This window comes from Manis javanica, chromosome 2 (assembly GCF_040802235.1).
Source record: "Manis javanica isolate MJ-LG chromosome 2, MJ_LKY, whole genome shotgun sequence".
Lineage (NCBI taxonomy): Eukaryota > Metazoa > Chordata > Mammalia > Pholidota > Manidae > Manis > Manis javanica.
In genome coordinates this window covers 62,179,060-62,194,413 of record NC_133157.1, presented here as the reverse complement: position 1 = coordinate 62,194,413, position 15,354 = coordinate 62,179,060, and the positions used below count along the sequence as shown (strand labels likewise).

The following is a 15,354-nucleotide window of genomic DNA, read 5'->3' as shown; positions in this document are numbered from 1 at the left end:
TCGATTGCAGATGTTAAAGTTCTGGCCCAAGGAAACACAGTTTGTAAATGGCAGAACCAGAACTCTTGCCTGCTTTTCTAATACCGTGTTCTTCCCACCCGGCCTCGGTACCTGCTTGGGAACTCCTTGCTGTGTGGGGAAGGCAGCCCGAGAATGAGTCACTGGTACTTCTGGGGCTACGGAGGCCAAGGTAACATTTTACCTCTAGGCTTCCTCGTGAGCCCTGCTGAGAGCCTCCAAGGAACTGCGCCACTCTGGGAGTGGCCCTACCAGGTGGGTCTGACCTGTGCGCCCCCAGGCAGGCACTCATTCCCAGCAGCCTTTGGCTTTGGAGACCTCTCCACACTCCTTAATCCAGTCTAAAGTTGGAACTCTGGAAAAGGGTAGGGGAAGGTTTTACCCTGTGAAGTCCTGACCTCATTTTGGAACCTGGAAAATCTTCCACTGTTTTTTTTCTTGTCTGCACCTCATTTTCCAAACGTGAGAACAGGATAAAACATGCCCATTTACTGAGTGTAACTCCTGGCTGAGGTCACTCAACAGCCACTTCTTGTATTTAAGGGTCTGAGGGTGACATTGCTGGCCCAGGGTTCATCTCCCAACTGCTTTTTCCAGGTCTTGGTTGGTATTTATATTCTCCTTCTTTTCAGTAAAAAAAGAAATATTGGAGTACAATTCATGATACTCAATTTCAAGAACAAGCTTGATAGAAAGCTTTCATCACTAAATACAGTAACCTATTCATGGTGCCTGTCACCTCTGATTGCTTTCAAATGACTCCTTGTGGTGACTCTTTTATGTCTCCCATAAAAACTCATATCTGGCTAAAAGCTGAAAAATACCAAGTACATTTCCTTCTAATCGCCCTGCATTTGTATGGGTTGGAGATGATTAGAGGCACAGTTAATCGCTAGTAATAGAAACCCTAAGATCAGAGCACTTCTGCTGCTCAACAGAGGGCTTTTGTGGCTGGTTTTTGAGCATAAACACATCTCCTTTATTTTTACATACAGAGCTTTCTTTGACATATAAGCCAAGATTTTACTTGAGGCAACCTAAATAGTATGAGTGAGAATGTCTGTTAGTTTTTTAAAACAGTGAACATTAGAGAATATCCTTATAGCAAAATACAGATATGTTCCATATAGACCAGCTGAACGTAGGCAACTGATTAAGTAGGAAGTAAACACAACATACTTTTTAAATTCACTTAAAATATTTTGAATCTTTAGTGTTCTTAACCATTTAAGTGTCTAACACTAGGGTTTGAAATAGGAACCAAATAGAGCTGATAATAGCATTTTTTTTCTGGTTTGAGCTACAATTTAAAAAATGTTTGTGTATAGATTTGTTCCAAAAATAATTAAAAGTGGATAATCAGAAATACATAGAGTAATGTATGCACAAAATAAAGAGATCAAGGCAAAGGTAGACTACGTAGGAAAATAAAATTAAGCCAAGGATAAGGTCACCACACACATGTAAATCTGATATGAGGTTCATCTGTTTGGTGTGGGAAGTAGACATGAATAAAAATGAGAACTCTGGTATTGATTATAATTCACATTTCTTTCCATTGTCCTAGAGTTCTTAACTGTAACCAAACAACTCTAAATTTTCACAAGCTAGTATTTGAGTTTGTGAGTGAGCATGTCCAATGATACCCTCCTTAACTCTTCCTGCCCTTCGGCCATCTTACTTCCAAGGAGCATGTTTTCGTCAGAGGTTGAAGAAGGCAAATAGATGTGCAAGGCAGCCCAAACCACTTTATTTCTTGGTTTAAAAAAGGGAGTAAGGGCCAGGGGTGGATTGGGGCAGTTAGATGTTATGAAACCATTTGGAAGAGGATAAATAAGAAATATTTTAAAGTTGTTTTAGTTATCAGAGTTATCACAAATGAAGGAATTCATATAGACATCTTGCCTGTAGACATTTCTTGATAGTGGACCTTTCCCTAATAAACTCACATAATTACAAGCCTCAAGGTCTGAGGTACTCAGGATCAGAAACTACATAAAAACCTGATCAAACAAACCTGAACACTTCATTATCTAGAAAAAAGAATGTGAAGCATTAGAGAACACGACTGCTCAACAATATGGTAACTATACCAAACTAATAGAATCTTATGTTATAATTATGAAAGTTACATAAACAGAGAAGAGTATTTAGAGAATTATAAAAAGAATTTATGATAAAAATAAGAAAAACAAACTACTATGTAAACTATGAAATACATAAAATATCTAAGGTAGACAAGGAATTAGAGTTATGCATAAAAGCAAAATAACTGTATTGAGTTGACTAAGATGATGAATTTTTCTTTCTCACAGTATTTTATGATGTTTTGTCATTATAATAAATATAATTGAAAGAGAAGAAAAGAGAATAAAAGCTTTCCCATGAAGAATATTTTTTGCAGATTTACTGAATAATGTATACTTTCTACTCATTAAAATCTGATTCTTTTTAAGTCTAAAATATTTACAGACTCATAGATCATCTAAATTATTTTCTTTGTCATTAAAATGTGCATTGGCTGGGTATTTTTCCATAAAAATATATACAGGAGAACTCAACAATGTTCCTCTTCTTTCAATCTTTGTTTTCGTAGGGATTGTCATGGGACTCTTGGTTCGAGAATACAGCAAGCTCTCTAATCTAGAAAAATTCTACTTCGCATTTCCTGGAGAAATTCTAATGAGGATGCTGAAACTCATCATTTTACCATTAATTGTATCCAGCATGATTACAGGTACCTTGAGAAAGCTGATGTTCTCTACAATTATTTAAAGAGCCATCACCTAAGTCATTCATTTCTAATTATGAAAAAAGTATAAATACATTTGATGCATCACACACACACATACACACACACTCAGAAAGTGTGTATTTTACTTGATAGGAAATATTTCATCACCCACAGTGGCATTGCTCTGTGTGGAGCACTGTCCACCATAGTTCAAATCTTCATTTGTCCAGCTATTTAATATCTTATAAGGAAGCTGCCATTTTTCAAACATACTAAATAAAACTCTAGCCAGGGCACAGAATGGGGTGGTGGGGAGTCATATTTGGTCACTAAACTGTGTCCTTAGGATATTTGGTCACTAAACTGTGTCCTTAGGCAAAATGTGTGGTTAGTTTGGGCCAGATTTCAGTAGTTCACACATTTATTTCCCTGCTCTGTCTGCTCAGCAGCTGCCTACAGGGTCCCTCAGCCCCTCTCCTCACACACTTCTACTCCACAGAACTCAGAACCTGCCACATGCCTGCCCTAAAAATTCACCCAGGGGACTAGCAGCTACATGATATGAGAAAAATTTAATTATGGGATGGCACCATATTTTAAAGGCCTAGTATTTTTAAGTCTGAACTTGTGACACAGTTGAATTTGGTAATGATTTTTCCTTTATTGGTCATGTGGCAGGGTCCCTTTAAAGAACAAACTTTTATGTACATAGAAATTTATTTGGTTTACAAAATGTCATTAGTCTGGGTCTGGTAAGCATCTCTGGTAAGCATTCCATAGTTTCTGGTACTTAATTCTGTCAATAAGTGAAACATGGCATGAGAATTAGGTTTTATATAATCATGCAGTTAGGATCCTTGACATGTCCTCTTCAATAACATGTTTCTCCACCCACTAAAGAGACTGGGACTAATCTATGTAGAGTACTGGACATTGTCTGGGGGAAGGGATGGTGGGTATCAGTCTCTGCTGAATTCAGGAACTGCATTGCTTGAAGATTTATAGATTTGGGAATTGAATTTTTCAAGTGCCAAACTCTAGTGAGACTAGAATGCCTTGGGAGCCTTGTTCTTAAATGGTCTTACTGTTCCTGGCTTATTACAAACCTAAAGAGAACATTTAATTATTTTTATTTACTTATTCAGTTATGTTTTGTTATGCCTGGCATCTTTTAGGCCCTGCAGTCTGAGGGCCATATCAGCAGACCAATTGTTTGTACCATATAAGGTTTATTTGTTTAACTTTAAAGTATTGTAAGCATTTAAAATTTGGAAGGTTTCAAGTAAGCATCCAGATTTTTACTTCCACTGAAAAAAAATAAGATCAGGAAACAGTGGACATATGTTTCCACATACCAACAATGGATTGGAGCTGAGAGACACTTTTAGTTGGAGCAAATGTATTTGAGAATGCCACAATCCCCACTATTCCATATTACTAATACCTCATCCACTTCACTCATTTACATTAGTTACTGGCCCCTTTGGGCACTGCCATTACAACCCCTTAGGGTTTTCTCCATGCCAGAGATTCTTAATCTTTTCTTAGGCTCCTTTGAGAACATGATGAAAGCTTTGGACTCTTTCCCAAGAATAATGTTCACAGGTGCACATATCTACTGTAATTGCACAGGTTCACAAACCACTTGATGACTGAGGCTATTTAGATCTTGTGTCTATAGAGAAAGTTATGAAAGGTTGATCCAAAGTAGGCAGCAAATCAAAAACTCTTATAGTAAACCATGTTTTAGAAGAAAAGGTAATAATACACATAGGAACATACTAGTTCCTATGTATGATATTGGGTGTTTGAAAATACATACTACTCTTGGCAGTCTATAACTAGAGAGATTTCTGCAGTCTGGCTGTTTTGGGTGCTAGTTCCACCTTGTAAATAATCTAGGGAAATGATTTCGAACCTTCAGCATTGCAGTAACATAGCCAGCTGCTCTTTGAAGCTGTAGCACAGGTATGGTAGTTTCTACATGTTCTTCTTCACCAAACCACCAGCAGTTAAACAGGAATTAGAGAAAGAGCAGACCCACTACCTGTTCTTTCACATGAATAAAATAGTCAGATTCAAGGGACATGAACAAAGAAGAACAGGAATAATGATGCCATAGTCAGGCTTTACATTGTCAGGTTTAAAGGAAAAGTATTAATACTAGTGTTGGCAAGGGTGTGGGAAATGGGCTCATTTGTACATTTTTGGATACTGTCTAAGTTGGAAAAAACTTTCTAGGGGGCAGTTTGGAACATGTTCTGATCTTTCCACTTAGTAATTCTACTTCTCAGAACTTACCATGAAGAAATAATCAGAGGTATGTTCAAATATTTAGGTACAAGGACATTTGTGGTAAAACATTTTTAATGGTAATAAATTAAAAGCAATCTAAATGTATGTTATACCCATAAGTTAGGATTCTATACAACTATTAAAAATCTTGTTTGGGAAACATGTCTAATGACATGTGGAAATGTTCCTAATATGTTATAAAGTAAGAGAATGAAAAAAGTTACACAATCCAAACTTTATTAACGTTTATATATGTTTTTAAAAGGAGCAAAACCAAATAGTTAATGGTTAGACCTGGATAGTAAGGAAATGTGATTCATTGTGCTTTCCTTACATTTTCAAGACAAATACATGTTATTTTTGTTCATTTTGTTTGTTTGTTTTGAAGAAAGAAAGAAGAAAATGGGATGGATTGTCCTCTGTGCCTCCAACCTTGCCTCTGGTAGTCTTCCTGCTCCTCTCTTCCCCAGCTTCCTGTCCCTGCGGCTCAGGCCGCCTTTACCCTGGGGTTCAGTCCTTCCCCAGGCCCTCAGCAGTGGTCCTCAGCCTCCCCACCCAGTACAGAACCAGCACAGATAAAGTGGAAGATGGCCGTGAAAAATACACAGGAAGAGCGGTTTGCACATTTCAAAGCCCTTATACATCCAGCAGATCAATAGCTTGTTTTCTACATTTATTACAATAAGAGGATGCATGTTGGAAGCTGGGGAGACCTGAATGAGTGGCCTAAGGATACGTAGATTAGAGGTAGAAAACTGAGACCCAAGACTAATAATCTGTGCTCCTGCATAAAGGAAACTCTCTTTCCAAATGAACTAGTACAAAAGCCTCTGCTGACATAAAAATACTTAGTTTACAACTATATATTTTTTTTAAACAGGAAGAATCCCTCTTCACATGATGATGAGGATAAGATGTCATTGGAGAAATGTGAATATAGACTGGCTCTGAGATGGTATCAAGAAATAATTGATAATTTTGTTAGTAGTGATAATGGCATTTAGTTATGTAAGAAAATGTTCTTACTTTTTAGTGCATATAGAATTTCACAAGAATGAAATAACAATGTCTGGGATTTGCTTTAAAACAGAAAAAAAGAGAGAAGGAAGGCGCAGTAAACATAATCTCAAGGCATTTTCAGAGAGAGAGACAGAGTAGGTACTAACAGAATCCTGCCCATAATTTACATCCTCAGAGAGACACTCGTGCCATGCACAGAATGTCTATGCTTGGGCCCTGTTAACCTTTAGGTTTGTGAACTGTGTTTATATCAACCACCAGGAAAAGATCAAGGAAAATGGCTTATGAACATGCCCAAGAATTGTGGCTCTGCAAAACCCTGGACCTGGTCTCCCCTGCCAGTGAGCTTAAATTCAGGCCACAGTTTCTTTAATGACCCAAATTATAATGACTTGAGCCACCTCTGACAAGCACAGGAATGGAACAGTGCCTCAGCTCCTGCCTGAAGGGGTTCCCTGAGCATCTTTCCAGGAACGGATCATAGCTGTGCTCAGGAAGTAGTCCCCATCTCTTCCAGTCCAGCCTCTTTGCCACCACCGCCTGAGCCAGAAGTGCTCCATCGAGGACCGCTGCCTATCCTGGTGTCTCCTGTGGCTGATGCCACCCCTCTGATCCTGAGGAGCTCCCCCTTTTCCTGCAACCTAAGATAGGAATGAGAACTTAATTTTTCATAGCTCACCTGATACTAGGCTATTACTTGGGACAAAGCTTTAAAAAGTTTGTGGGATAAAAGCAGGTGAAACTTATTTATATAATATAAGCTGGTGACATCTAGCTTCTCCCTGAAGGGGCTCTTTTGAGATCCCTTAGGGCCCCTTAAGAGGGCAGCTCTTTGCTTGACTGCCATCCTGCCTCCGGGAGGTCAGAGCCAGCTTACACGTCCACATGACGATGCTCCAAGCCTTGCTGCCCCTCAGACCTGCACCACCCAACACCAGTTCTAAGAAGGAAAAGTTTCACCATCCCATGAGTCTCCCTGTCCTGGCCCTGGAGCAACCTTTTCCTGGGATGATCACCACTGTGGAAGATCTGCTCCAGAGGAAACCCCTTCATAGCCACCAGGGGGTGGTTTTGCTGCAGGAGCCATCAGGGGACTCACACTAGAACAGGTATCATTGGTACCTGCTGGGTGGGGGCACACCACCCAACCCGCAGGCCGTGTGTCTCTTCAGCTTAAGCTCTGCCAAGCCCATACTGGCTCCTGTGCACAGCTCCTCCTCCAGAGCAATATGCTCCTTCCTGCCCATCCCAGCGGCATCTCCCTATGGATTTCCTACAAATGCAGGCTCCTCAAGAAGCAATACTTACTGGTTTGTAGCTCAGTGCATTCTAAGTTTATACCAAACCAAGAAAACTTACTTTCCCTATACCCCAAGCTTCTGAATCTCTGGGTCCCAGTATTGATTCCAGCTCCCAGTCAAGTCACATTACCAAACATAAGACTTAGTAGAAAACACTTTTGTTCTGTTTATCAAGGACTTTCCAGTTTCCACAGAATATTGGTTGGGTATTGGATTTATATTTGTGGGGAGCTTCTCCAACGATAAATTTAAGATTCTACCCTTAGAAGATTTAAAAAAAAATCCTTCAAACTTCTTTTAAATGGTTGTCACTCCAGCCTTTACATTAAAATTTCAAAATGTTTAGGGGTTCCTGCATAAAGGAACTCAACTCCAAGGGCAGAGTTGTAAACATTTTCCTAAGATGATCAACAAACGTGTGTTGACTTAGAACACAGCTATTGAAGCCAGAAGACTTACTATATTAATGGGGTACATGGCATATAAGAAATGGAGTTCCCACAATGAATGTGCCACTTGCCACGGTAATAAAATGAAAAGTGACAAGATATAAGTGTGCCCTGCTTTGGTCTCTCTCTGCGATAATAAAACCCAGAGAATCAACCAGGAATATGCTTTCCTTCCACCTAAACTGGGCTAGACTAGTTCACAGCTCTGTACAGCTATTAGTTAACCTGGCTTTCTTTCTTAAGAAAAAGGAGTGAGAAGCCCTGCAGGGATTCTGAGGTACCTTCTATGTGTTGAATGCATGGACCTGGGAGGCTATTCATTCCATCTTTGATGTCCCAAGCTCTGTGCTAGGCACACAGGATATAAAAATGAGTCCTACTCCTGCAGGGAAGAGAGAGTACATTATAATGCTGTGTGATAAGTGCTTTGTGGGAATGGGGACAGTGGAGGGGATTTAGGGGTGAAGTAAAGAAAAGATCAGTAAAGAATCAGCTGAAAGGGAGCAGGCATTTCAGGCGGAAGAAGAGAGCAGGTGGCACAGCATCTTGTGAGAACGGTGAGCCTTTGCATGAATGCTGGAAACATCGGGGGAGGAATAGGCAAGGAAAGGTGAGCATGGGGTTTGTGTGCCTTCTGAGGGCTCTGTACTTGGGCCTGGAGGCACAGGGAAGCAAGGTACAGCCGTGGCTCCCACCTGTGCCATTCCCTACACAGGGACATCCTGAACAAGCTTCAAGTGGAGAGGACCTGTTAAAATAAAAGAAAAATCAATGACACTTAAGGAAGACTCTTTTCAGGACCATCATAATAGGTATAGGGACCGCTGCAATGGGATTTTGCAGTGGGGAAGAGAGATTGGGCTCAACTTCAGGTGAATACAGCATCGGCAAGTGGGAGTTGATAGCCCCACACAAGAGGAGAGGGTAGGGGGATCAGTGGATGGATAATTACTGAGAGGAAATATCAGGGTGAGTGGGATTCTAGCTAACCTGACCTAAATGGATTCTTGCTGAAAACAAGCCAGGGTGATCAGAGATCACCTGGGGATTGGTGAAAGATGAGGAACCCAATTGTATATCAAGAGTGGTCAGATATTGAGGGTGCTGATTAAATTGATTTAGCAGAGTTCTTGCTAAAACTAGATTTTATAAGGAAGTGGACAGATGGGTTTAGGAGAAGGTTCAGGAACCTGAGTATAGTCAAGCAAAGAATGTTTGTCAGTATCGATCATAGAGGGGGCAGGAGAGTCTGGTGGGTAAGCAAGCGCGCAGGGTAAGCATCCAACTGCTTAGGTCTGCGTACTGGCTCTGCTATTTACTAGCTATGAACCTTGAACAGGTTACTTAACTTTTTCTCACCTATAATAGTACCATGTCACAGAGCATTTAAAGTGCTGTATACTTTTTTGATTTACTCTGTTTGTCTGATACTATTAGATATTTCTAGAAAGTCCCTGCATTAGCAACAGAAGCCTCAGGGCCATTGAGCCATACATATGAGAGTGTGGGGTGTTCATTCTGGAAGTAAACACAGCGTAAAAAGATTTGCCATGCTACTAGTTTATAAAGTGCACCAGCGTGTAAATAGCTTCTACCCAGGAGCCTGAGCTACCAGTTTTACAGGATAGGGAGAAGCAAAGAGAGAGCATGATAATAATTCAGTCGTGACAGAAAACCAGAAAAGTTGCATTGCACTGTTAGCTCTCCTGATGTCAAAGCATTCAGATGGACTTTGAAGAGAATGCTGAGTTTCTTAGTTCTTCTGAGGTGTGTTTAATGCTTTGTTGAACAATAAGCCTCCTACAAAAGTTCATGGGTCTTCTGAAAAATTGGTTCCAACTACAAAGACCACCACACTCCGTAGAATTAAAAAATAAAAAATTTCTGTAATAGCCACCTGGACTGCTGAAGAGCCAGGCGGCCAACCTGCTGCTTAGTGATGCGTTGTGAACATCAGATGCTGATAGAAGCTACAAAGTGACCTTTAGTTGGTTCTGCCTAAGGACCAGTTTATTTTGTTAACTTCACTGAATAGTCTGAGGTGATGATATAACCTATTTTAAGGGAGTTCTTTGTATTAATGTCTCTAAGAAAAATAGATATCGTAGGTGAACTGCACACAAAAACATATTTTGCATGCTCCCCTCTGCCTTTTCTCTTCCATTTAACATTCCAGGGATATTAATCCAGGCTACAGAGATTTCCCTGTGCCCTGCATTAACAAAGTGCCATCATAGCCAGCCCTGCTTTCCTGGGGGAATGCACTCGTTTATTCAGTGTTCACAGCAATCCAGTGAAGAGGTAAAGGAGGTGGGACTTCATCTCCAATTTTAGAAACAGGAGGTTGAAGAGAGATTAAACCACTTTTCCAAGATCACACACATCAGAAGGGCAGCACCTGAGACTGACATAGTTTCAAGTTCCATTCTAGAACATTTTCAGAGACTGAAGTGTGTGAGAGGGTTTAGGGGCAGGCAACTATACCTTAATAACTAGGTTATTCGTTCAGTCCGCAGATGTTTGTCAAGCTGTTATGTGCTGGGCATGGGGTATACACTGGTGAACAAGTAGATATCTAGGTCCCCTGCCCTCATGGAACAGATAGTCTTATGAAAAAGACAGACACTAAATAATGAGTTCATGGATAAAAGATGTGAAACATTATATGAACAGAATGCCAGGAGAGGAAAACAAGGGAGCCTGAGTGAGCCTGGTAACTCTGGGACGGACTCTGAGGAAAAGCCTTACAGATAAGTAAATGAAGAGTAAGGAGAAGCAGTCAGGCAGAGGGAAGAGCCTGTGTGTAGACCTTGGAGTGGGAGGGAGCTTGCTCTGCTCCAGAGGAGCGCTGGAGGAGGGCAACTAACCAGGGAGGCTGCACAGGCTGGGGCTGGGAGGCAGGCAGGCACTCTTCCTGCAGGGCTCATTAGCTGGGGTAAGGATGGTCTGTTTTTTCATTAGTACCATTGGAGGGTTATGCCAGAGTATGAAATGGCCTGATGCATGTGTTTAAAAGATCTCTTAAGTGGGCATGTGGTGAAGGAATGAAGAGGGTTTATGGAAGGAGAGAAGGAATGAGTTAACACTTCTTAAGTGCCTTTCCATTTGCTCAGTGACACACATCCTGTTGATCATTTCATTCAATAGTTATGGTCTCTTTAGAGAGTACATATTAAGTGCTAAGCCCTGTGCTAAGCATTTTACAAATACTATTTGCAAACCTCACAACAGCTGTGCAAGGTGATGTTTATTTTACACCTCACAGTTACCCTTGAGGAAGTAGAGACATTTAAAACCTGCATTGTATAGATGGGGAAATTGAGTCTGGGAGAAGAAGGCTTATTTCTCTCCATGGCACTGGCATCTCTACTGGTGACAGAGAGACAAGTGGCATCTGGATAAGAGGGTTTTAACTCCTGTGCAACAATGAGTTGCTTGGACGTTGTGTCCACTTACCATCGTAAAGTACCATCAAACACCAGACCGAAAAGGCTGCCAATAGCAGTTCATTTCGCCACCTTAGTGGCAAGGTGGAGAGAGGCTGTCAGAAAAACTTTGTTCTCCAGTGGGTGGTAGCTTAATCAGAGGAGTCTTTTGCCTTTGGGTGTTTATTTTTAAAACATGCCATTGTTTAGCCCATGGCAACTGCTTCTTTTACAGTGTTTTTATAAAAAGTTTTAATAAATTATTACTGCTTTGGCCAGGAGCCAGCATCCCAGCTCATCAGAGCCTCCTACCAAGGTAAAAAAGCAAGTGTGGTTTCTTAAAATAAAAAGTTAACAGGTTCCCTAACTTCCAAGGACAGCCTTGGATTGGTATATTTCTAGGCCACAGCCTCAAAATGGTCCCTGCTTTTAAAGGACAACCCTGGGCTCTCTGGTACCTGTGCTTGTTAAAGAAAAAAAATTTTTGATGACATTTGTTAAAGGTGATAAAGCAGACTTTATTCAGGACCATTGAGATAGGTATAAGCATTTTGCAGTGGGGAGGAGAGAGTGAGCTGAACTCTAAATAAAGAACCAGCAAATGGGAATTTATAGCCAAGGAGCAGGGTGGGGGTCAGCGCATGGAAAATTATTAAAAGCAAACATCAGAGATAAGGGGATTTCTGGCTACGCTGGCCTCACAGGATTCTTGGTAGACAGGCTGGGGTATTCAGACACCAGCTGGGTGATGGCGGAGGAGGAAGAACCTGACCAGGGTATCGGGCAGGGGGTTCTGGTTACGCTGATTTAGCAGGGTTCTTGCTAAAAGTAGATTTTGCAAGGAAGTACACTGGTGGGTCTAGGAGAAGGTTCAGAAGCCTGACTAAAGTGTGGTCAAGCAAAGAATCTTTGTCAGAATCCTGCTCTTTTTCTGCCCAGTTCAGGCCCTACTCCTCCAGGTGGCCCCTGGTCACCTCGGCCTGCTGACACCTCTGGCTCATCAGAAAGCCCATAATGCCTTCCTCTGAACCAGTGCTTTGCAAAGTTTTTAAAACTGGGTGGAAAGAAATCCAGTTTTTTAAATTTCCAGTCTGCCAAAGATCAATCTTTATAACTATAATAAAAATGAATAACTAGAAAAAGATTAAAAAACAAAGACATACAAAATCTATCCCTATTGTTATTACACTCACAAGACATTAAATTACTTTTCCAGTTGCTATGTTTTCAAACACTGTAGATTTCTATGAAGATCTCATCACACCTGCTTTGTAATGGTTAGTGCACAGTCCCCTGTCATTTACCAACTCCCAGAGGGCAGGTGTTGGCTCCCAGAAGAAATGAGTTCTGGGAGTTGACTGTAAAGAGCAATGGCCCTCTAGACTTTACCAAGCATGAGGCATGGCTTGAAAGCAAGTAATCCAGGTGGCAACTGAGAGTAAAAGCCCGGGATAAAGCATGGTGATATGTCAGCTGTCACCTGTTTGGGACTAAGGTCGGTGTGCCACCTGACCTTACCCAAGTAACAGGTGCTGTATTCTTACCACTATGTCATAATGGCTCTATCGTGCTACAAAATTCTAGAACATCACTGGCCAGTAGAACTTCCTGGAAATGTTCTCACTTGTATTGCCCCTTGCAGTAGCCACAAGCTCTGTGTGGCTTGTGAGCACTGGACATGTGTCCAGTGTGACTGAGGAACTGATGGGAGGTGCCGTCTTCGGAGTCCAGCATCTGGGTTGAGGAACCGTTCCCACAACAGTATCCATTGAGCTGGACCCCATGTTCCCAGCAGGAGCAATATCGCCCCCAAGCAGCAACAGCTGGTTCTTTGGGCTGAGGGGGAGAAACTTACTCTTTTTATGTAAAAAGTACATGCATACATTTAGTACATAAACAGATATACAGTTTGTCTATGGTATTAAAATTTCATGGGGATGTCCATTAGGAAAAAAAAATTCTAAAAGGCGGGGTTGGCATACACCATAATAAAAAGAAACCAAGGTACACAAACACTGAAGATGCTAAATACTCTCTCACGTGGAGATCTATTGTCAGTGAGAAGTGTTCTTCCCGGCCACCCTAGGGCTGAACCAGTGGCCCCGTGCAGATGGTTTCTAAGGAGACACCTGCTAAGTTCCTAACCTTCGGCACCAGTAGATCTTTGAAATGGGCTCATGTTGTAAGGAGAGGACTACCTGTGAAAGTGCAGCTTTTTAAACTGAAGTACAGTTGACATAATATTATATTAATTCCAGGTGAACAACATAGTCATTGGAAATTTATATACATTACAAAATGCCCACCACAGTTAAGGGTAGTTACCATCTGTCACCATACAAAGTTACTACAATATTATTGAGTATATTCCCCATGCTGTACCGTTCATTCCTGTGACTTCTTTATTTTATAATTGGAAGTTTGTACCTCTTTAAAAAGCAGTGCTCTTTGTGTCACATAGAAAACATCAAGTAAAAAATTCAGAAAGCACCTGCCTCATTTAATGCACTGAGGACCCAGAGAAGAATAAGCCTCAGCCTTAAGGTCAATGCGGTGATAGAAGTGCATACCAGAAGATGAGGAGGGTATGTTTACCACCATCCTCTCCCCTGCCCTGAGCTGGCCAGGTAGATGCTGTATTGAATTTTGCAATGGAGTTAACCTTGAGTTTGTTCATTCAGCATTGTTGAGCACCCGCTAACTGCTGGACACTGGTAAGGTCTAGAGATTGTGCTACTCAATATGATAGCCATTAACCACTGACATTAATTAAAATTAGGCAAAATTAAAATTCACTCCTCAGTCATTTTGGCCACGTTTCAGGTGCTCACTAGCCACATGGAGCTTGTGACTACTGCCATGGGCAGCACAGAGAGAGAATATTTCCACCATCACAGGAAGTTATATTAAGCGGCGCTGCTCTAAAATTTTGTAGCACATGGACACAGCCAGTATGACAGAGTGGTTAAGAATAATGGCCTGTGAGGTCAAACCTGACTTAGTATCCCAGCTCTGCCACTCACCAGCTAAGGGCTGTGGCATGTTTCTGAGTCACAGTTTTCTCCTCTGTAAAATGGGAATGAGAATGCCTACCTGGTGGGCTTACAGTGAGAATCAGAGGAGATACTGCACTTCACATGCAGCCTTTGCTCAATACAGTGTCTATTGTCATCATTGTCAACAGTTTTATTATAATTATCATCGTCATCGTTCTTATTGGCAGGTCGGTGGCCATCCAGACAGGCATTTTATATTCATGTTAAGTTCAATAATGTCCCTATTATGGAATCTCAAAGATTAGGCTGTTTCCCTGCTTATGTTCCTTCCCTATACAGTGGTCACCACCCCATCCTCTCAACATCGCATTGTAAATTGTCCAAGAGCCTGGATCTGGGGGCCAGCTCTGCCCCCAGGCAGTAATGGCTGGAGAGGTAGAGGGGTAAGTCTAGAGATACAGAGAAGTACGATTGTTGATTTGATTGCAGTCCTTATGTATCCAGGAGAATTCCAGGACTGAGGTAGATTTGAGGAATTGGGAAAAAGAGCTCTTCTGGAAAGTAACTACAAGAGAGCTGCTGCATTCCAGCAGAGAGGAGCTAGCTGACAGCCTTAGGAGATGTATTTATTTAAAATATTTCCACCAAGAATCTCATTATTATAAAGGCTTTTATTGCCAGCTGGGCCCTGGGATAGAAGCAGAGGCACCAGCCCATGGCAAATCATTAAGACAAATTAAGACATATTAACATATGCTGGAAACAATTACCCACACAGATATAATTTGTTTCACTGTTGGAAGAAAATACTGAGAGGGCATGAAATGCATACCAAAGAATAATTCTGTAGCTTCCCTGTGAGCCTATCACTTGTCAACACCTTAAGGGCCTGGAGATGCTTAAATTGGACATCTACCAAAGGACAATGTATCTGAAAATACAATACAACCTCTATTAGGTGAGAGTCATATGTGTTCATACAGGTTACTTGGAATTCTGTTCAATTGGTGATTTTCTTGATTTTTTTTAACCTACCATTGCTGATAACAAATGTTTTATTTATCAAAATAATGCACAGAGCTCTAAAATGGAATGGGCACATTTTATAGTTATATA

At 41.1% G+C, this 15,354-nt stretch overlaps 1 protein-coding gene across 1 annotated transcript in view; it reads left to right on the top strand.

Annotated features, from left to right (window-relative positions):
• The window catches only part of SLC1A1 (solute carrier family 1 member 1), a 66,646-nt gene that overhangs the window by 30,472 nt on the left and 20,820 nt on the right, over nucleotides 1-15,354 (top strand). The window contains exon 2 of the mRNA XM_017651322.3: nucleotides 2,615-2,755. Coding sequence (XP_017506811.1) covers nucleotides 2,615-2,755 — 141 coding nt within the window. The remainder of the gene's footprint in view (nucleotides 1-2,614; nucleotides 2,756-15,354) is intronic.